The 20,758-nt window shown below is 51.4% G+C and overlaps 1 protein-coding gene across 1 annotated transcript in view; it reads right to left on the bottom strand.

The window, feature by feature from the left end:
* The window catches only part of mapk15 (mitogen-activated protein kinase 15), a 37,819-nt gene that overhangs the window by 13,259 nt on the left and 3,802 nt on the right, over positions 1-20,758 (bottom strand). Inside the window, exons 2-9 of the mRNA XM_055649165.1 lie at positions 17,084-17,182; positions 16,286-16,315; positions 13,126-13,216; positions 12,666-12,796; positions 10,424-10,587; positions 5,391-5,530; positions 887-944; positions 668-805 (exon numbers count right to left, since the gene is read on the bottom strand). Of these exons, the coding sequence (XP_055505140.1) occupies positions 668-805; positions 887-944; positions 5,391-5,530; positions 10,424-10,587; positions 12,666-12,796; positions 13,126-13,216; positions 16,286-16,315; positions 17,084-17,182 (851 nt within the window). The remainder of the gene's footprint in view (positions 1-667; positions 806-886; positions 945-5,390; positions 5,531-10,423; positions 10,588-12,665; positions 12,797-13,125; positions 13,217-16,285; positions 16,316-17,083; positions 17,183-20,758) is intronic.

Here is a 20,758-nt window from a genome sequence, read left to right as displayed (position 1 = left end):
ACACACGTACACAGAGCCACACACACACAGAACCACACAGACCAGCGTTTCTCAACTTTTTTACCCTTGCAAACCCTTGAGATAATTTTCATTTCTCAGGGAACCCCTTCATAAAAACATTATTATATCTTTATTAATCTCTTTCTTTCTCTTTCATAAACTTAAAGTTCATTAGGCAAGCATAATATGCTCTCTGATAATTGAAGCAAACAAAACATGTTTTTCTCAAGTTTATTGATAATGCAAAAAAAAAACTGAAATCAAGCTGCTTGTTCAAAACTGAAGCAAATAAAGGCAAACCTTTGAGGGGGTGGAGGAGGAGGAGGGGACGAGATGGAGAGGCACGGGAGAGAGGGGACGAGAGAGGGAGCGAGGGGGAGAGAGGGGAGAGAGGGGGGAGAGGGGAGGGGGGGGAGAGGGGGGAGGGGGGGAGAGGGGGAGAGGGGGAGGGGGAGAGGGGAGAGGGGGAGAGGGGGAGAGGGGAGGAGAGGGGGAGGAGAGGAGAGAGAGAGGGAGAGAGGGAGAGAGGGAGAGAGAGGGGGGGAGAGAGAGGGGAGAGGTAGTGGCAGGGGGGGAGGGGGAGGAGAGAGGGGAAAGAAAGTCATGATGTGGTAGGGGTGGCGTGGGGTGTGTTTACCTGCTGAGGTAGAGGTGAGGGTGCATTTACCTGCTGAGGTAGGGGTGTTGAAGTGCCTGCTGGGCAGTGAGCCGATGATCGGGGTTGAAGACGAGTAGCTTGCTCAGGAGATCCAGGGCATCTGGGGGCGTGGTGGTCGGCAGGAGTTGGTCGATGGAGGTCCTGGGCCTGGGAAGGAGAGGTGTAGTCACAGCACTGGGCCAGCTTTATGAACAGCAGCCTCGCACTGCAAGGAGGGTGCTCACTCACCTGGTCAAAATCTTGTGGACTACAGAAGCGCCGTAATCGGAGTTAATGGACTGGATGTCTGTGAAGAGATGGGAGAACAGGTTGAGCACCATGAGGCTGGCAGGGTGAAACATCCAGTCACATCACCCAGAAGCAGCCACTGGCACCCACTATCTCCCTGCCCGCGGAGCCCACACTACCTCTGACAGCTGGGAGCAGCAGATTTATTTCTAACCAAAAATAGATGTAATCAATTATTTACAATACTATTTACAATACTAAACGATTCAAACAAACCCACCACCATGATACAAGTAAAACAAATATTCTTAAATTCCTTTTTCCCCATCCTTATTGTGGATACATAACGTGACCCCAGAAATGGGACTGGCAGCCCGTTCGGGCAGAGCCATCTTCCGCCTGGCGCTGTGACTCGCGGATGGTATCCGCTTACCTCCTTGAAGGCAGCGGCCCTGTTGGAAAAAGTGCGTTGCCAGCACGTGCCACCTGGGAGGATGCCCAGAGTACAGATATCTCTGCAGGGTCCTGATGCAGAGAACCGCTAGATGGGTGCCAATGCACACCAGCGACTGAATGCCCTCCTTGATCGGGAGACTCAGGACCGCTGCAGAGACCCAGTGCTTTCCGTTGCCCCAGAAGATGTCCACCAACTTCCTCTGGATGATCCCGGCAAAGGTGGGTGATGGGCCCAGGGTGGTCAACCGGTACCACAGCATGGAGGCCACGAGTTGGTCAATGACCAACACCCTGCCCCGTTAGGGAAGCTCTCTGAGGAGATCCGACCAGCGCCCCAGCCGGGTGACCACTTTCGACGGGCCCATCGTTACACACCTGCCTGACATTACATTCCTGCCTGTTGTTACACACCTGCCTGACATTACATTCCTGCCTGAAGTTACACACCTGTCCGACATTATATTCCTGCCTGCCATTACACACCTGCCCAATGTAACACACCTGCCGGACGTCACACACTTGCCGAACGTCACACTATCCAACATTATACACTGCCCGACATTACACACCTACCCGACGTTACACACCTGCCTGACGTTACACACCTACCTGACGTTACACACCTGCCTGACGTCACACACCTGCCTGACGTTACACACCTGCCTGACGTCACACACCTGCCTGACGTCACACACCTGCTCGACGTTACACACCTGCCCAACATTACACACTTGCCAGCCAATACACACCTGCCTGACGTTACACACCTGCCCAACATTACACACCTGCCAACCATTACACACCTGCCCAACCATTACACACCTGCCAACCATTACACACCTGCCCAACATTACACACCTGCCAACCATTACACACTGGCATGCCATTACACACCTGCCCGACATTACACACCGGCATGCCATTACACACCTGCCCGACATGACACACCTGCCCGACGTCACACACCTGCCCGATGTCACACACCTGCCCAACGTTACGCACCTGCCCAACATTACGCACCTGCCCGATGTCACACACCTGCCTGCCAATACACACCTGCCTAACATTACGCACCTGCCTGCCTTTACACACCTGCCTAACATTACACACCTGCCCAACATTACACATCTGCCCGATGTCACACACCTGCCTGCCAATACACACCTGCCTAACATTATACACACCTGCCTAACATTGCCATTACACACCTGTTTGCCATTACACACCTGCCTGACGTGACACACCTGCCGTTACACACTGGTCATCCATTTCAATACCAAGTTCCCACACTCCCCATACCTGAAGGTGTCTTTTATGATTAGAAATACATCTTATTCTCAAGTCGATTCACAAACGTCCTCCATTCCCTGCCGTGGCAGAGAACTGTGCCACCATCTGAGTGTATTGTTAGTTAAGCTGTGATCAGAGGTGACATTACAGACGGTTCGTCCAGTGAGGCTATATGGGTGGAGCTGAGGAACAAGAAAGGGATGATCACCTAGTTGGGGGTGCACTACAGACCCCCCGAAGTCAACGGGAATTAGAAGAACAAATGTGCCGGGAGATTGCAGACAGCTGCAGGTCAAATAAGGTTGCTGTAGTAGGGGATTTTAACCTTCCCAATATTGACTGGGAAAACCATAGTGTGAAAGGCTTAGATGGGGTGCAATTCCTCAAAGGTGTTTAGGAGAGTTTTCTCCAGCAATATGTAGAGGCCCCCACATGTGAGAGGGCAACACTTGATCTAGTCTTGGGAAATTGGGAAGGGCAAGTGAATGAAGTACTCGTGGAGAAGGCTTTTAGGACCAATGACCACTGTTTGATTAGGTTAATATAGTTATGGATATGGACAGAGAGGGACCACATGCTAAATGCTAAATTGGCGTAAGTCCAACCTTGAGGGTATGAGTCTCGCTCAAGTTGATTGGGGTAGGTTATTAGAGGGGAAAGGAACATCAACCAAGTGGGATGTTTTTAAAAGTGTGCTGACAAAAGCTCAGGATAAGTTTGTCCCTGTTAGAGTGAAGGGCAAGGCAGGCAAACGTAAGCAAACTTGGCTGACGAGGGAAATTGAGGCATTGGTCAAGAATAGGATGGATGCATGAGACAGGTATAGTCAAGCTGGGATCAAGTGTATCCCTGGAGAAGCTTCGGAAACTAATGAGCAAAGTAAAAAAGGAAATGGGAAGGGCAAAAAGGGGCCAGGAGATAGCTCTGGCAGGTAGCATTAGCGGCAATCCCAAGATTTTATAAATACATAAGGGGGAAAAGAGTAACTAGAAAGAGAGTGGGATACCTCAGGAATCAAAGTGGTCACCTCTGTGTGGAGCCACAGGAGATGGGCAAGGTCCTCAATGAATATTTCTCCTCTGTATTTACCGACGAGAAAGGCAGGAAGACGGAGGAAGTGTCTTGAGAGCAGTCAGTTTAATGGTCGACAAGATGCTGAAGGTACTGTCGTGTATGAAGGTAGACAAATCTCCAGGGCCTGATCAGTTATATCCGACGACATTGTGGGAAACTAGAGAGGACATTGCTGGAGGCCTGGTTGTCATTTACGAGTCGTCTTGAAATACAGGAGAGGTGCCGGAAGGCTGGAGGGCGGCAAATGTTGTGCCTCTATTCAAGAAGGGCTGCAGGGAAAATATTGGGAACTATAGGCCAGTGAGCTTAACATCTGTAGTTGGTAAATTATTAGAGAGTATTCAATGGAATACAATATACAGGCATATATATGAAGAAGGGCTGATTAGTGATAGTCAGCATGGTTTTGTACGTGGGAGGTTGTGTCTCACAAATTTGATTTGAGTTTTTTGAAGACGGGACCAAAAACGTAGATGAGGGCAGAGCTGTAGATGTTGTGTACATGGATTTCAGGAAAGCATTCGACAAGGTTGCGCATGGTTGGCTGCTCTGGAAGGTTAGATCACGTCGGATCCAAAGAGAGATAGCTGAATGGATAGCAAATTGGCTCCATGGAAGGAAGCAGAGGGTGATGGTGGAAGGTTGATTCTTGGACTGGAGGCCTGTGACTAGTGGTGTGCCTCAGGGTTCAGTGCTGGGCCCTTTACTGTTTGTCATCTATGTCATCTATATCAATGATTTGGATGAAAACATACAGGGCAAGATTAGCAAGTTTGCTGATGATACAAAAGTGGGTGGTTTTGCAGATAGTGAAGATGGTTGTGAAAGATTGCAGCAGGATCTTGATCGATTGGCCAGGTGGGCTGAGTTGATGGGAGGTGTTGCATTTTGGAACGTCGAACAAGGGCAGGACCCACCCAGTGAATGGTTGAGCTCTGGGTAGTTTTGTAGAGCAGAGGAATCTAGGAGTGCAGGTGCATGCTTCCTTGTAGATTTGCAGGTAGATAAGGTGGTCAAGAAGGGATTTGGCACATTGGCCTTCATCTGTCAGAGTATTGAGTATAGAAGTTGGGAGGTCATGTTGCAGTTGTATAAGACGTTGGTAAGGCCACATTTAGAGTATTGTGTCAGTTCTGTGCACCATGTTATAGGAAAGATATTGTCAAGCTGGAAAGGGTACAGAGAAGATTTACAAGGATGTTGTCAGCTCGAGGGTCTGATCTATAGGGAGAGGTTGAGTAGGCTGGGTCTCTATTCCTTGGAGCGCAGGAGGATGAGGGGTGATCTTATAGAGGTGTCTAAGATCATGAGAGGAATAGATCGGGTAGATGCATAGTCTCTTGCCCAGAGTAGCTGAATCGAGGACCAGAGGACATAGGTTTAAAGTGGAGGGGAAAAGATTTAATAGGCATCTGAGGGGTAACTTTTTCACACAAAGGGTGGTGGGTGTATGGAACAAGGTGTCAGAGGATATAGTTGAGGCAGGGACTATCCCAATATATAACAAGCAATTAGCAGGTATATGGATAGAACAGGTTTGGAGGACTATGGGCCAAATGCAGGCGGGTGGGACTAGTGTAGCTGGGACATGTTGGGCGGCGTGGGCAAGTTGGGCCTGTTTCCACACTGTATCACTCAATGTACCGCGGGGGAGGTTGGGCACCAACAGCACGGGAGCATGTACCTTCGTTGGAGGGGGCTGGAATGACACTCATGATTCTTTCAATTTGGTTTATGGATGACGTTCCTGGAAAGAGCGGTTTCCCGAGCAGCATCTCCCCTAAAATACAGCCAACACTCCACATATCCACGCCCTTGGTGTACCTGTACAAAGAGAAGCATGCAGCTCAGTACACAGACCCCTGGATGCCTGCCAGGGATGTAAAGCAACTTAGCAAGTCTGCACCACCTGACCCTGCGCCCAGACCCACTCTTCTTTCATACACTTGCCTTTAAACTACAATATTTAACCTGCTGTGGCGGTCCCTGGTGGTTAGCGATGCATGTTGCGAGCCCTCAGCTCTAGAGGATGGGTTACGTGACTTGGTTTGGCGGGAGGCGCAGGTCACGGGGCTCCCCTGGGGTTGGGAACGTCCGTGCCCCTCGTTGTGGTTTTGGGAGCTGTACTGTGTATTAAGAATTCTTTGCTTGACAACTCATGTCCCGCTTCATTGGTGGGCATTTTAGATCGCAATAATGAACGCCACTAGCGCTCAACCTGCCGTTGCCGCCGACCAGGCCCAACAAATCGCGGTTGCACTTAAGCTGCCCGTCTTCTGGTCCTCGTAGCCCCAGGTGTGGTTCCAGCAGGTGGAGGCTCAATTCCACATCTGCAGGATCATAGCCGACAACACCCGCTACTTCTATGTTGTCGGCATGCTCGACCAGGAGACGGCCGGTCGCTTGGTGCCTTACCCGTGCATGCCGCCAGCGGCCAATAAATACGAAGGCATCAAGGCGCTGCTTCCCTGCATCTTCGGACTCAGCACCTTGGAGCGAGCGGCGTGGATCCTCCACATGGGCGGGTTCGGCGACCGTAAGCCATCGTCCCTCATGAGCAAAATGCTCACGCTCATGGATGGCCATGGGCACTGCCTGCTTTTTGAGTACACTTTCCTAGAGCAGTTGCCCGATGACATCCGCCTGTTCCTCTCAGGGACGAGTTTCCATGACCCCCTGCAGGTGGTGGAACACTCGCAGACGAGCGGTGGCTGGCCAGGCGGCAGGGCGGAGGTTCGCTCCATCGGGTGTCCACAGCGCCTGGAAGGCACAACGACCCAGGGCTGCACCCACCGGGGGCACAGCTGAGTCTCTTGCTCCGGGAGAAGATGGTAATAAGAAGTGGTGCTTCTACCACCAACGCTGGGGTTCCACGGCCCACCAATGCCGCTCGCCCTGTTCATTTCCGGGAAATGCTGGGGCCGACCGCCAGTAATCACCTGGGCGGTCAGTGTTCACCAAGCAGAAGGGCATTGAGAACAGTGTGGGGAACGATGTGTAACGACAGACTGAGATCAGTCTGAAGAAGGGTCTCGACCCAAAATGTCACCCATTCCTTCTCTGCAGAGATGCTACTTGTCCCGCTGAGTTACTCCAGCACCTTCAGTCTGGGGAACAATGTGTAAGCACAGATCGAGATCAAGGAGGTGGGGCTCTTGAAGAGCATTAAGGGGAATAAATCACCAGGGCCAGATGGGATCTATCTCGGGTTATTGAGAGAGGCAAGTGACGAGATTGCTGGGGTCGTGATGATGATGGCAATAATAAAGTATCAATCAGATCTTTACATCTCCTCTCGCCACAGGCGATAGCCATTGAACTGGAGAGCAGCTAATATTATTCCTTTGTTTAAAAAGGGAGTAGGAAGAATGCATTACGAGCCAGTGAGCCTCACGTCAGTGGTGCAGAAACTGTTGGAGAGGATTGTTCGGGATTGGATTTACTGCCATTTGGAGAACCGGACAAGAGGGACAGTCAGCATAGCTTTGTCAGTCAGCACGGCAGCTAATGTCTTGTCAACTTGATTACAGTTTTTTGAGGAAGTGACAAAGGTGATTGATGGGGGTAGGGTGGTGGATGGTGTCTACATGGGTTTTAGTGAGGTACTTGATAAAGTCCCCCAGGGTAGGCTGATCCAGAAGATGAAGATGCATGGAATCCACGGCAACATGGCTATTTGGATTCTCAATGGCCCAATTCAACACAGACAGGATAGTGGTGAAAGGGTGTTATTGTGGCCAGAGGTCTGTGACCAGTGGAGTTCCGCATGGATCTGTGCTGGGACCTCTGCTGTTTCTAATATATACACAGATGGAAATGTAGATGGGTTGCTTGGTATATTTTCAGACCATACAAAAAGCTGTCAAAGGATACAGTGCGATATAGCTCATTTAGAGATACTGGCAAAGAAATGGGAGGATTCTGCCTGGCTTTAGGAATTATAACTGTAACGAGAGCTCAGATAAACTTAGTTTGTTTTCTCTGGAAGCCGAGGGGCGATCTGATAGGTTCATAAAATTGTGTGTGGCAGGAAGCTTTTAAGATGAGAGGGGGGAAGTTTTGTTTTAACACCAAGAGTGGTGGTTGCATTGAAAGCACTGCCAGGGATGGTGGTGGAGGCAGATACCACAGTGGTGTTTAAGAGACGTTTAGATAGGCACATAGATATGAAAGGAAAGGAGGGATACAGTGCCCTCCATGATGTTTGGGGCAAAGACCCATTATTTATTTATTTGTCTCTGCACCACAATTTGAGATTTGTAATAGAAAGAAATCACATGATAGTTAAAGTGCACATTGTCAGATTTTTATTAAAGACCATTTTTATACATTTTGGTTTCACCATGTAGAAATTACCGCTGTGTTTATACATCGTCCCCATTTAAGGCACCATAATGTTTGGGACATGACTTCACAAGTATCAGGTGCATTTAATTGCCTCCTTAATGCAGGTGTAAGAGAGCTCTCAGCACCTAGTCTTTCCTCCAGTCTTTCCATCACCTTTGGAAACTTTTATTGCTGTTTATCAACATGAGGACCAAAGTTGTGCCAATGAAAGTCAAAGAAGCCATTATAAGACCGAGAAACAACAATAAAACTGTTAGGGACATCAGCCAAACCTTAGGCTTACCAAAATCAGCTGTTTGGAACATCATTAAGAAGAAAGAGAGCACTGGTGAGCTTACTAATCGCAAAGGGACTGGCAGGCCAAGGAAGACCTCCACAGCTGATGACAGAAGAATTCTCTCTATAATAAAGAAAAATCCCCAAACACCTGTCCGACGGATCAGAAACACTCTTCAGGAGTCAGGTGTCGGTTTTCAATGATCACTGTCCGCAGATGACTTCATAAACAGAAATACAGAGGCTACACTGCAAGATGCAAACCACTGGTTAGCCGCAAAAATAGGATCCCAGGTTACAGTTTGCCAAGAAGTACTTAAAAGAGCAACCAGAGTTCTGCAAAAAGGTCATATGGACAGATGAAACGAAGATTAACTTATATCAGAGTGATGGCAAGAGCAAAGTATGGAGGAGAGAAGGAACTGCCCAAGATCTAAAGCATACCACCTCATCTGTGAAACACGGTGGTGGGGGTGTTATGGCCTGGGCATGTTTGGCTGCTGAAGGTACTGGCTCACTTATCTTCATTGATAATGCAACTGCTGATGGTAGTAGCATAATGAATTCTGAAGTGTATAAACACATCCTATCTGCTCAAGTTCAAACAAATGCCTTAAAACTCATAGGCCGGCGGTTCATGCTACAGCAAGACAATGATCCCAAACATACTGCTAAAGCAGCAAAGGAGTTTTTCAAAGCTAAAAAATGGTCAATTCTTGAGTGGGCAAGTCAATCACCCGATCTGAACCCCATTGAGCATGCCTTTTATATGCAGAAGAGAAAACTGAAGGGGACTAGCCCCCAACACAAGCCTAAGCTAAAGATGGCTGCAATACAGGCCTGGCAGAGCATCACCAGAGAAGACACCCAGCAACTGGTGACTTCAAGCAGTCATTGCATGCAAAGGATATGCAACAAAATACTAAACATGACTACTTTCATTTACATTGCTGGGTCCCAAACATTATGGTGCACTGAAATGGGGGACTATGTATAAACACTGCTGTAATTTCTACATGGTGAAACCAAAATGTATAAAAATGGCCTTTATTTAAATCTGACAATGTGCACTTTAACCACATGTGATTTTTTTTCGATTACAAATTGTTGAGTACCGGGGCAAATAAATAAATGATGGGTCTTTGTCGTAAACATTATGGAGGGCACTGTATGGAGCATGTGCAGGCAGAGGGGATTAGTTTAACCTGGTATTGTGTGCGTCATGGACATTGTGGGCTGAAGGGCCTGTTCCTGTGCTGTATCCAAGACCATATATTCTCCCTAAGACTCCCTGGTCCTGATGCACGGTCCTGAACGGAAACGGCATCTGCTACCTCTGTTGAGGCCAGTTTGTGACCTGATCCCAACACAGCCTGGTGTTATGGGTATGTGTGGTGGTGAGGAGAGAGGCCCACTGTTCTGACCTTTAGCCCTTGTTGTTCACCCAACATTTGTTTCTGAAGCTTTGTGTCTCTGTGTTTACAGGCTGTGGACTTTGTTATCATCCTCCACGCTGCTTTGATAATGTTCAGTGGGGCCCGCCCTTGTTACTGAATCAAAGTCCCCTCTCACCAGAACTGACGAATGCCCAGGGGTGTGCTGCAGGTGAAAGAGCCTTCACTACTAATACAGACCCAGTTGCAGGCCTGTGAGTTACAGGCAACACTGTGCTGGATCCCACAGCCATGTCTGTGTTCACATTCACCAGAGCTGTGACCACCCCCACCCTCCCCCCAGAGCTGTGACCCCTCCCACTCCCCAGAGCTGTAATCCCACCACCCCCCAGAGCTGTGATTCCCCCCCCCCCTCCCCCTCAGAGCTTTGACCACCCCCCCTCCCCAAGAGCTGTAATCCCACCAACCCCCAGAGCTGTGCCCCTCCCACCCCCAGATGAGCATGGTGGAGCAGGAGACCTGTGTGTGTGTGTGTGTGTGTGTGTGTGTGTGTGTGTGTGTGTGTGTGTGTGTGTGTGTGTGTGTGTGTGTGTGTGTGTGTGTGTGTGTGTGTGTGTGTGTGTGTGTGTGTGTGTGTTGTACAACTACACGTTGAAGGCTTGAGTTGGCACCATGTAGATAAGGATGGTTGTCAGCTGACCTGGGAGAAGCGAGGAGGATTTCTGGAGCTCGATACCATCGTGTGGCCACGTACTCTGTCAGCGCAGGGTTCCCCTCATCCTCCTGTATCTGATTGATGCAGCGAGCCAGACCAAAGTCACACAGTTTCACAAAGCAGTCGGCATCCAGGAGGATGTTGGAAGGCTGGGGAGAGAGGCAGCAGAGGGTCAGTGCTGGAAACAGCAGTGGCCGCGCTGTGGGGTACTGGAGGCCAGGGCTGCAGGAAGGTCCAGGAGCCAGAAAACTGTCACCTCCAGGTTCAAGAGCCGCGTGTTCCCAATAACAAGCAGGCTCTTGGACCGCTACCCCCCTCAGCAATCATCTACTATCAACTTTGTTCAGGCTGCACTGTGCACCAGTTCACATTATTATGGTCTGGTTACCTAGTATCATTGATAATTTACTGCATTATTGACGATTGTATATTTACTGTATTGTTATAAAACGGGGTCTGTGGTGCTGCAGCAGGTGGATGCCATCAGTGTCATGGATTATTACATTTAATCTTCACTTCCCCACACATATCACAATGAAACGCTGTGGATCCAGGGCAGGGGGCTGTGAGTTGGGGGGCTGTGAGCTGGGGGGTCTGTGAGCTGGGGGTCTGTGAGCTGGGGGGTTGTGAGCTGGGGGTCTGTGAGCTGGGGGGCTGTGAGTTGGGGGGCTGTGAGCTGGGGGGTTGTGAGCTGGGGGGGTTGTGAGCTGGGGGGTTGTGAGCTGGGGGGCAGGGGGGCTGTGAGCTGAGGGACTATGAGCTGGGGGTCTGTGAGCTGGGGGGCTGTGAGCAGGGGGACAGGGGGCTGTGAGTTGGGGGACTGTGAGTTGGGGGACTGTGAGTTGGGGGACTGTGAGTTGGGGGGCTGTGAGCTGGGGGGCTGTGAGCTGAGGGACTATGAGCTGGGGGGCTGTGAGCTGGGGGTCTGTGAGCTGGGAGGTTGTGAGTTGGGGGACTGTGAGTTGGGGGCTGTGAGTTGGGGGTCTGTGAGCTGGGGGTCTGTGAGCTGGGGGGCTGTGAGCTGGGGGTCTGTGAGCTGGGGGGCTATGAGCTGGGGGGCTGTGAGCTGGGGGGCTATGAGCTGGGGGACTGTGAGTTGGGGGGCTGTGAGCTGGGGGACTGTTAGCTGGGGGGCTATGAGCTGGGGGACTGTTAGCTGGGGGGGCTATGAGCTGGGGGACTGTTAGCTGGGGGGGCTATGAGCTGGGGGACTGTTAGCTGGGGGGGCTATGAGCTGGGGGACTGTTAGCTGGGGGGGCTATGAGCTGGGGGACTGTTAGCTGGGGGACTGTGAGCTGGGGGACTGTGAGCTGGGGGGGCTATGAGCTGGGGGACTGTTAGCTGGGGGGGCTATGAGCTGGGGGACTGTTAGCTGGGGGGACTGTGAGTTGGGGGGCTGTGAGTTGGGGGGCTGTGAGTTGGGGGGCTGTGAGCTGGGGGGGCTGTGAGTTGGGGGGGCTATGAGCTGGGGGACTGTTAGCTGGTAGGGTGTGAGTTGGGGGGCTGTGAGCAGGGGGTCTGTGAGCTGGGGGACTGTTAGCTGGGGGACTGTTAGCTGGGGGACTGTGAGCAGGGGGTCTGTGAGCTGGGGGGCTGTGAGCTGGGGGGACTGTGAGTTGGGGGGCTGTGAGCTGGGGGACTGTGAGCTGGGGGGCTGTGAGTTGGGGGACTGTGAGTTGGGGGACTGTGAGTTGGGGGACTGTGAGTTGGGGGACTGTGAGCAGGGAGGCTGTGAGCTGGGGGGCTGTGAGCTGGGGGGCTGTGAGTTGGGGGCTGTGAGTTGGGGGGCTGTGAGTTGGGGGGCTGTGAGCTGGGGGTCTGTGAGCTGGGGGACTGTGAGCTGGAAGACTGTGAGCTGGGGGGCTGTGAGCTGGGGGGCTGTGAGCTGGGGGACTGTGAGTTGGGGGGCTGTGAGCTGGGGGGGCTGTGAGCTGGGGGACTGTGAGTTGGGGGGCTGTGAGCTGGGGGACTGTGAGCTGGGGGGCTGTGAGCTGGGGGGCTGTGAGTTGGGGGACTGTGAGTTGGGGGACTGTGAGCAGGGAGGCTGTGAGCTGGGGGGCTGTGAGCTGGGGGGCTGTGAGTTGGGGGGCTGTGAGTTGGGGGGCTGTGAGTTGGGGGGCTGTGAGCTGGGGGTCTGTGAGCTGGGGGACTGTGAGCTGGAAGACTGTGAGCTCGGGGGCTGTGAGTTGGGGGACAGGGGGCTGTGAGTTAGAGTCGGCACTTGTACCTTCTGATCCCGGTGAATGACGTTTCCCGAGTGGATGAACTTGGTGGCCTTCAGCAGCTGGTAAAGGATGTAGCGGATGTGAATGTCTTTCAGGAGGTTCCCCTTCCTTATCACAGCATGCAGGTCCGTCTCTGTCGGGGCAAAAAGGGCAGGCCGCTGTCAGTCTTTTGGCCCAAGCCTCTGTGCTAATCCCCACCCGACCCCCACGCGCCCCCCTCCCCCACCCCTCACCCGACTCCCGCCGCACTCCACCTCCCTCCTCCACTCTCCACCGACCCTGACCCCACTCAACCACCCAACCCCTACCCAACCTCCCCCCCACTCCCCACCGGACACCTCCCCCACTGACCCCTCATCCACCCGACCCCTACATGACCCCTCCCCCACCTGACCTCGACCCCACCCGACCCCTCGCCCACTTCCCAGTGCCCCCACAGTGCAGCCCCTGACCAACACTTACCCATGAACTCAAAGACCAAGTAGATGTCTTTGTCGTTTGCTGCTCGGATGACATTGAGCAGTTTGATCACGTTGACATGATTTCCAAACTCCTTTTTTTTTAAATAAAAGTTATTTAACAATTATTACAATAATATTTACAGTACAAAATAAAACAAAAAAACCACCACCATAATACAAGACATACAAATATATTAAATAAACTATTATAGAACTATATTACAATTCACATCGAGGATGACTTCCTCCCCACATGGTGCCCAACATGCCCAGAAATCCCCCAGTGCCCATGGACAGCGCGTAGTCCCTCTCTAGTGCCACCCGGGCACGGACATAACCCCGGTAAAGGGGCAGGCAGCCGGCTCGGGCAGAGCCCTCTTCCACCTGGTGCCGTGACTCGCGGATGACCAGCTTGGCCCGGCCCAGGAGCAACCCAACCAGGACATCTTCAGCCCTACCCTCTCCCCCACGCACAGGGTGTCCAAAGATGAGGATGGTGGGTGTGAAGTTCAGCCAGAAGGCAAGGAGCAGCTCCTTTAGGTGTTGGAACAGGGGCTGCAACCTCACACCCTCCATATACACGTGGTACACAGACTCTTCCAGCCCACAACAGTGGCAGGCGGCTGGCGAGTCTGTGAACCGCGAGAGAAACAGGTTGCAGGGAACTCCTCAGTGCAGTGCCCTCCACCCCAGGTCCCCAATATAGAGGGGGAGAATCCCTGCGTAGATGGACCCCACTGGGAGGCCCCTCGCGACCAAATGGCAACAGGGACCACCATTTTGTGCCGGACTGTGGACCAGGGCGAGGCAGTGCAGGGTGTGGAGGAGGAGCCCGTATAGGACACGCCTCCCTGTGTCTCGGAGGGAGATGAAGGGTGTCGAGGAATGGCAGCTCATGTTGTGTAGGACCAGCTCCTGAGAAGGATTACGGTGCCTGGGTCTGATGAATACTTGTAGCTGAGCGGGGGTTTGCTCAACCGTGAGTACTCCACAAGTTTGAGCCTCCCCGATACCCGATGGGGCGGGACAAGGGCCGGCTGCTCTCATGACCGTGCTGTCACCCTCCACCGGCTGACGGGGGGCCTGGTCCACCTCAACCAGGTTGTAGACCTTCAGCAGGTCCCGGTAGAAGCCGGGCATCCCCAGCAGGACAGCACGGCTGATGCCCACCACCAGTGTCCACGTACCTCCTTGAAGGCAGCGGCCCTGTTGGAAAAAGTGCGTTGCCAGCACGTGCCACCTGGGAGGATGCCCAGAGTACAGATATCTCTGCAGGGTCCTGCGGCTGAGAGCTGCTAGTTGGGTGCCAATGCACACCAGCGACTGACCGCTTCCAAACTCCTGGGGCAGAGTGAGAGGTGAAGTGGTGCAGGGCTGAGCAGAGCAGGGCTGAGCAGTGCGGGGTTGAGCAGTGTGGGGCTGAGCAGTGCGGGGCTGAGCAGTGCGGGGCTGAGCAGTGCGGGGCTGAGTGGCGCGGGGGTGTAGTGGGATTGTAGAGACACAGCTAGCTGTCTCCAGTGCTGGGACGGGTTTGGCAGTTTGAGAATAAAGGGGAGCTGAGCTGTGGTGGAACATCCACGGCATATTGGTTGGTCTGTGTGAGGGCAGTGTTTGTGTATGGGCTGAGGCTTTGCCTTGTGAGGTTTTGGTGAGGAGGCTGAGCAGAGTTACAGGGCCAGAACAGTAAGACCATGTTACACTGCAGTTGCATGACATTGCTGAGGCCGCACAGAGTATTGTGCTGAGTTTTGGTCACCCTGCTGCAGGAAAGATGTGTAAGAAGCAGATGCTGGTTACAACAGAAGACAGACACAAAACACTGGAGTAACTCAGCGGGTCAGGCAGCATCTCTGGAGAAACGGAATAGGTGATATTTCGGGGCATAACCATTTGTCAGGACGACTGCTGAGTTACTCCAGCATATTGTGTCTATCCCGCTATAATGTAGGCAGGATGGCATTATCCAACTCCAGTTTTAATTCCATTTGGAATATCTTGGAAGGCCAAGAAACAAAGAACCAATCCTGGAAAGTGTGCAGAGAGCATTTATGAGGATATTGCCAGGACTAGAGTTATAAAGGCATGCAGCATGGGAACAGGCTCTTCAACACAACACTTCCATGCCCAACCAGGTGGCCCATCTACGACCTGTTCAAATATTTTTAAACTCTTTTATACCAGCCTCAGCTACCTTCTTGCCAGCTCATGCCACTTACCCAACGTGTCTGAACACGTTGCTCCTCAGTTCCTGTCATCTGACACCTATGTCCTCTGGTTCTTGATTTCCCTAGCCTGTGAAAAAGGCTCTGTGTAATCCCCTCATGATTTTATACATTTCTATATAATCATTGCTTAGCCTCCTGCTCTTCAAGGAATAAAGTATTTTATCTCCTTTTCGCATCTGGCCTTTATCACTCACTCCACCCCTCCTCCTAATCTGTATCCACCTATCACTTGCCAGACTTTGTCCTACCGCCAATTCTCGTTTCTGGCTTTCTCCCTCTACTCAAATCAGACTGAAGAAGGGTCGCGACCAGAAAGGTTGCCTGTCCATTCCCTCCACAGGATGCTGTCTGACCTGGTGACTTCCTCCAGCACTTTGGTATTGATCAAGCTTTCAGCTTCTGCAGTTGCTTGTGTCTGTCTCTAGATGCCTCTAAATACTGCTCAGGTTCCCATTAACTCTTTCCCCTCTCACTTTAAAAACATATCGGAAGAAGCTTAGGTTTGAAACATCAGGTGAGCTCAGGTTAATAGAATCAAGGGTCGTTTAGTTTAGAGATACAGCGCAGAAACAGGCCCTTCGGCCCACCGAGTCCACGCCGACCAGCAATCCCCACACACTAACACTATCCGACACCCACTAGGGACAATGTTACATTTACACCCCAAGCCAATTAACCTACAAACATGTACGTCTTTGGCGTGTGGGAGGAAACCGAAGATCTCGGAGAAAACCCACGTAGTCACGGGGTGAACGTACAAACAGCACCCGTAATCCGGATCAAACCCGGGTGTCCGGCGCTGCAAGCGCTGTACGAGAATGTTAGTGAAATACTTGGAAATACGGAGAAGAGGGAAAGGGATAGCTCCACTGGCAGCTGGAATAGACTCGATGGACCAAAAGGCCTCTTTTGTGTAACTAAGTATAAGAAACTCACCTGAAGGAACAAAATTTCTCGGAAGGTCCTCTGAAAAAAACAAGTAAAGTATTTCAGGCAGGTTAGTACAGGTTGCAGGGCCGCAGATGGGGAGGGAGCAGCTCCACAGTCTCTGGCAGGCACAGGGAAGAGCAACCCACCCCTTGAGATGAGGGCAGGGCTCCAGATTCAGGGACAGTTTCTTCCCACTGCTATAAGGCAACTGAACCATCCTATCCCCAACTAGAGAATGGGCCTGACCTAACATTTACCTCATTGCAGACCCTCAGTCTATCTGTAATCGGACTTTACTGGACTTTATCTTACGTCGATATTCCCTTTACCACGTATCTATCTATACACTGTGGACGGCTTGATTGTTATCATGTAGCACCTTTACGCTGACTGGATGGCACGCTACAAAAAGCTTTTCACTGTACATCAGTACACGTGACAATAAACTAAACTAACCTGTCTTCAATGCCAATGTAGGACTGGAGAGAAAGTCCCTGGCATGGCCAATGCACATGGGTGAATCAACGCTGGGAAGGGTTAAGGGAGAGCAGCCGGCAGGAATGGGGGGTAAATCCCAACTCCCCATCCAGGCGGGAAGGGGAAAAGCTCTCCCCCCAGAGCCGGCTTTGGACTGGCAGGCAAGAATGGGGAGGAGTTCCCCGACCAGCAATACACAGAGCATCTGCTCTGGAGCCTCACCGTGACTGGACAGTGGACAGATGCTCCACATCTGAGGACTGGCACAGGCCAGCACTGGGATCTCCAAATCAACCGGCAACCATCTCCACCCTGTCCCCAACGTACCTGAGCATCTGTCCGGTTTCTGAAGGCATCAAAGATTTTCTTCACTGCCACCACCTCCCCGGTCTGTCGATCGATTGCTTTCCACACTATTCCATACGCCTAGAAATTAGATTCATGGATGGGTCTGAAGAATAGTCTCTGTGCATCCGCTCATTCAACATGACAGCACGGGAACAGGCCCTTCGGCCCACAGTGTCTGTGTCAACCATGTTAAATAAATCTCTACCTACACGTGATCCCTATCCCTCCATTCCCCACATATCCGTGTATCTCTCTAAAAACCTTAAACACCATTATCATGTCAACTATTCCATGCAAAAAAACATGCCCCACACAGCTCCTTTTACACTTTCCCTCTCTCACCTTAAAGCTATGCCTCTCATCTCAACCGCTGGCATTCCAGACAAATTAGCACGGGCATCAAAGGTTACGGGAGAAGGCAGGATAATGGGGTTGAGAAGGTAAGATAAATCAGCCATGATTGAATGGCAGAGTTGACTCGATGGACCGAATGGCCTAATTCTCGTTTTATGAACATTCCAAGTCTGCCCAACCACTCCTTATAACTAATACCCTCTAATCCAGGCATCATTCTGGTGAACCTGCTCTGCACCCTCTCCAAAGCCTCCACATCCTTCCTGTAATGGGAGGGCCTGAATTAGCCCCGACTGGAGGTTGATCGGTCAGTGCGGGGGAGCTGAGATTCCCGCCTCATGCAGGAGCTTGATGCCCCAATGAGGAGGCCCGTGCGGCTATGGGGGTAAAATCGTCCCGTCAACGGAAGGTTAGAGGCCCCCGACCACTGGAGGTCAAAGAAGGGATGAGATTGAACTTTTTTTCGCCTTCCATCACAGTGAGGAATGTGGAGGAGTCACTGTGGTGGATGTTTATGTTAAAATGTATTTTGTGTGTTCTGTTGCTTTTTATTGGCAAGACTGTATGGCAAATCAAATTCCTCGTATGTTGCAAAATACTTGGCTAATAAAGTATGATTATGATTAGATGAATTGTCACAATCCTTTCCCAAAGGTAGAGGAGTCTAAAGACAGACATCATGTTTAAAATGGGAGGGGAAATTTTTAAGGGAACCCGACAGGCAACTATTTCACAGATGGTAGTGAGTATGTGGAGCAAGCACACAGAGAAAGTGGTAGAAGCAGGTATGATAACATTTAAAAGACATTGAGACAGGTACATGGAGTTTACGAGCATGGATGAGTTGGGCCGAAGGGCCTGTATAGCTCTATGATTCTATGTCCTAATGAAAGATCGTGAGACACAATTTTCCACATATAGTTTATGACCCTGACTCATCCTTAACTGCAGCGGCTGCCTCCTCAGAAGACATAGACACTTAAAAAAAGACTTTTATGTGAAGGGGGGGTTGGAGTATTCTTAGTCCCCTACCTGGTCGGAGAGGCGGGGACAGGTCATGAGTCGCCGAGAAGGCAGCGCTGTGGGTGCTGGGGCGCTTTTGGAGCGATCGCAGCCAGGGGTCGAGTTGCCGGGGTCGGAGCTCGCCTGCGGCCGGACGAGCCCCGAGCTCCGCGATGTTGGGATTCGCCGACCAGGTAGGGGACTAAGAATTAAAGTTTACCCCCCTTCACCCACCCACCCCACCACCACCACATAAAATCCCTTAAATGACTAACGCAAGATTTATAAATGATTCCCCCGGTCTCCGGGGAGGAGGCATCGCTCCAGACTTTTCAAGCCGCCCGCGGCTACCTACCTATCTGCAAAATCTTTTCATTCGGAAAACCGAAAATGTCCCGAAATCCGATAACAAGTGGGAAGGCTTTCGGATAAAAGGTTTGGCAGCATAGCTGTGACATCCTTAAAAATAGACACAGAAAAACTGGAGTAAATCTCAGGACAGGCAGAGAGAGAAGGAATGGGTGAGGATAGACCCATCAGACTATGGAAACAAGAGATATGACGGAGAGAAAAGAACAATGAATTTTGGGTCGAGCCCCTTCAAAAATACTGGGACTGATGGGGGGGCAGGAGCGAAGGATAGGAGAAAGGAAGAGGGGGAGACAGTGGGCTGTGGGAGGGCTGGGAAGGGGAGGGGAAAGAGAAAGGGAGAAGCTGTGGAGAGGGAAGAAGAAAGAGGGGGAAAGCACGGACTACCTGAAATTGGAGAAGTCAATGTTCATTGGGTAGTGTAAACTACCGCTGAGGTGCTGTATTGCAAACACTTCCCATGGAGGAGCCCAGGACAGATTGGTTGGATCAGAATGGGAGGGGGGTGAGTTGCACTGGAGATCTAATGCGAACTTTGCAGTTGGGCGAACTCAGCCTGCTTTGGTCCATGAGAGGACACCTAGAGCCACTAGATGACAGATTGAATCTCTGCCTCATCGGACTGCTTCGGTTCTTGGATGGAGTCAAGGGGAGAGGGGGAGTTGCGGTTGGTTGGTTGTTGACTTTTCAAGAGAAAGTACCGGGAGATGAACAGGGAGGTACGGAGGGAGCGTTTCTGCGGAAAGGAATGCAATGTGGCCAGTCGAAGGTGGGACTCGTGCTGGAGGATTATCTGTGTTGGGCGAGGTGAGCGATCGCCCTTGTTACAAGCCGGGAGATGCATGGAATATTTCTTCTTGGTCTCCATCCGGAGATATAGGGTTCCAAAATTTAGAGCTGAAGCACTCTTTTGTGACACCTAGAGCATGCACGCTGATGCAATAAATGATGTTTGAATGGAGGGAGGAGACTTTTGCATGTGGTAAACCTCTGCCTCATCGGGAAAGTTAACTGCTTAGGTCCTTGGAGAGGGGAACATCTAATCATGGGCGCAGATAGCGGCGTAGACGGAAGAATTAGGAATAGGGGATATAGTATTTGCAGGAAGCAGGGTGGGAAGACGTGCATTCAAGATACTTGTTGGAGTCAGTGGGTTTGTAATAGACACCGGTCAAAAGTCTATCTCCTGTGATGGAGACTGTGAGATCAAGAAAGGGGAGGGAGGTGTCGGAGATGGTCCAAGTAAATTTGAGGGCAGGATGAAAATTGGTGGTGAAGTTGATGAAGTCCATGAGTTCTGCATGGGTACAGGAGGCAGCACCGATGCAGTCATCAATGTAACAGAGATAGAGTTTGGGTAAGGGCCAGTGTACGCCTGGAACAGGGACTGTTCAACGTACCCTACAAAGAGGCAGGATTAGCTGGGGCCTATGCGGGTGTCCATCGCCTTGGACTTGGAGGAACTGGGAGGAGTCAAAGGAGAAGTTGTTGAGGGTGAGGACCAACTCCGCTAGGCGCAGTAGAGTATCAGTAGAGGGAAATTGGCTGGTTCTATGGTCGAGGAAGAAACGGAGGGTTTTAAGGCTTTCCTGGTGGGGGATGGAGGTGTAGAGTGACTGAACATCCATAGTAAAGATGAGGGAGTGGGGGCTCCGAAAGCGGAAGTCATTAAAGAGATGACGGGCATGTGAGTTATCTTGGACATAGGTCGGGGGAGATTGGACCGGGGGAGATAGGATAGTCGAGATACGTGAAAATAATTTCCGTGGGACAGGAGCAGGCAGAACCAATGGGTCTGCCAGGGCAGTTATGTTTGTGGATTTTGGGGAGAAGATAAAGCCGAGCCAGAAGTGATGAAATCAGTAATGGCGTGTGAGATTAAGGCCTGGTGCTCGTCTGTGGGATCATGGTCCAAGGATAAGTAGGAGG

This window comes from Leucoraja erinacea, chromosome 2 (genome assembly GCF_028641065.1).
Source record: "Leucoraja erinacea ecotype New England chromosome 2, Leri_hhj_1, whole genome shotgun sequence".
NCBI lineage: Eukaryota > Metazoa > Chordata > Chondrichthyes > Rajiformes > Rajidae > Leucoraja > Leucoraja erinaceus.
The sequence above is the reverse complement of the archived record's forward strand: the minus strand, read 5'-3'. Positions and strand labels throughout refer to the sequence as shown.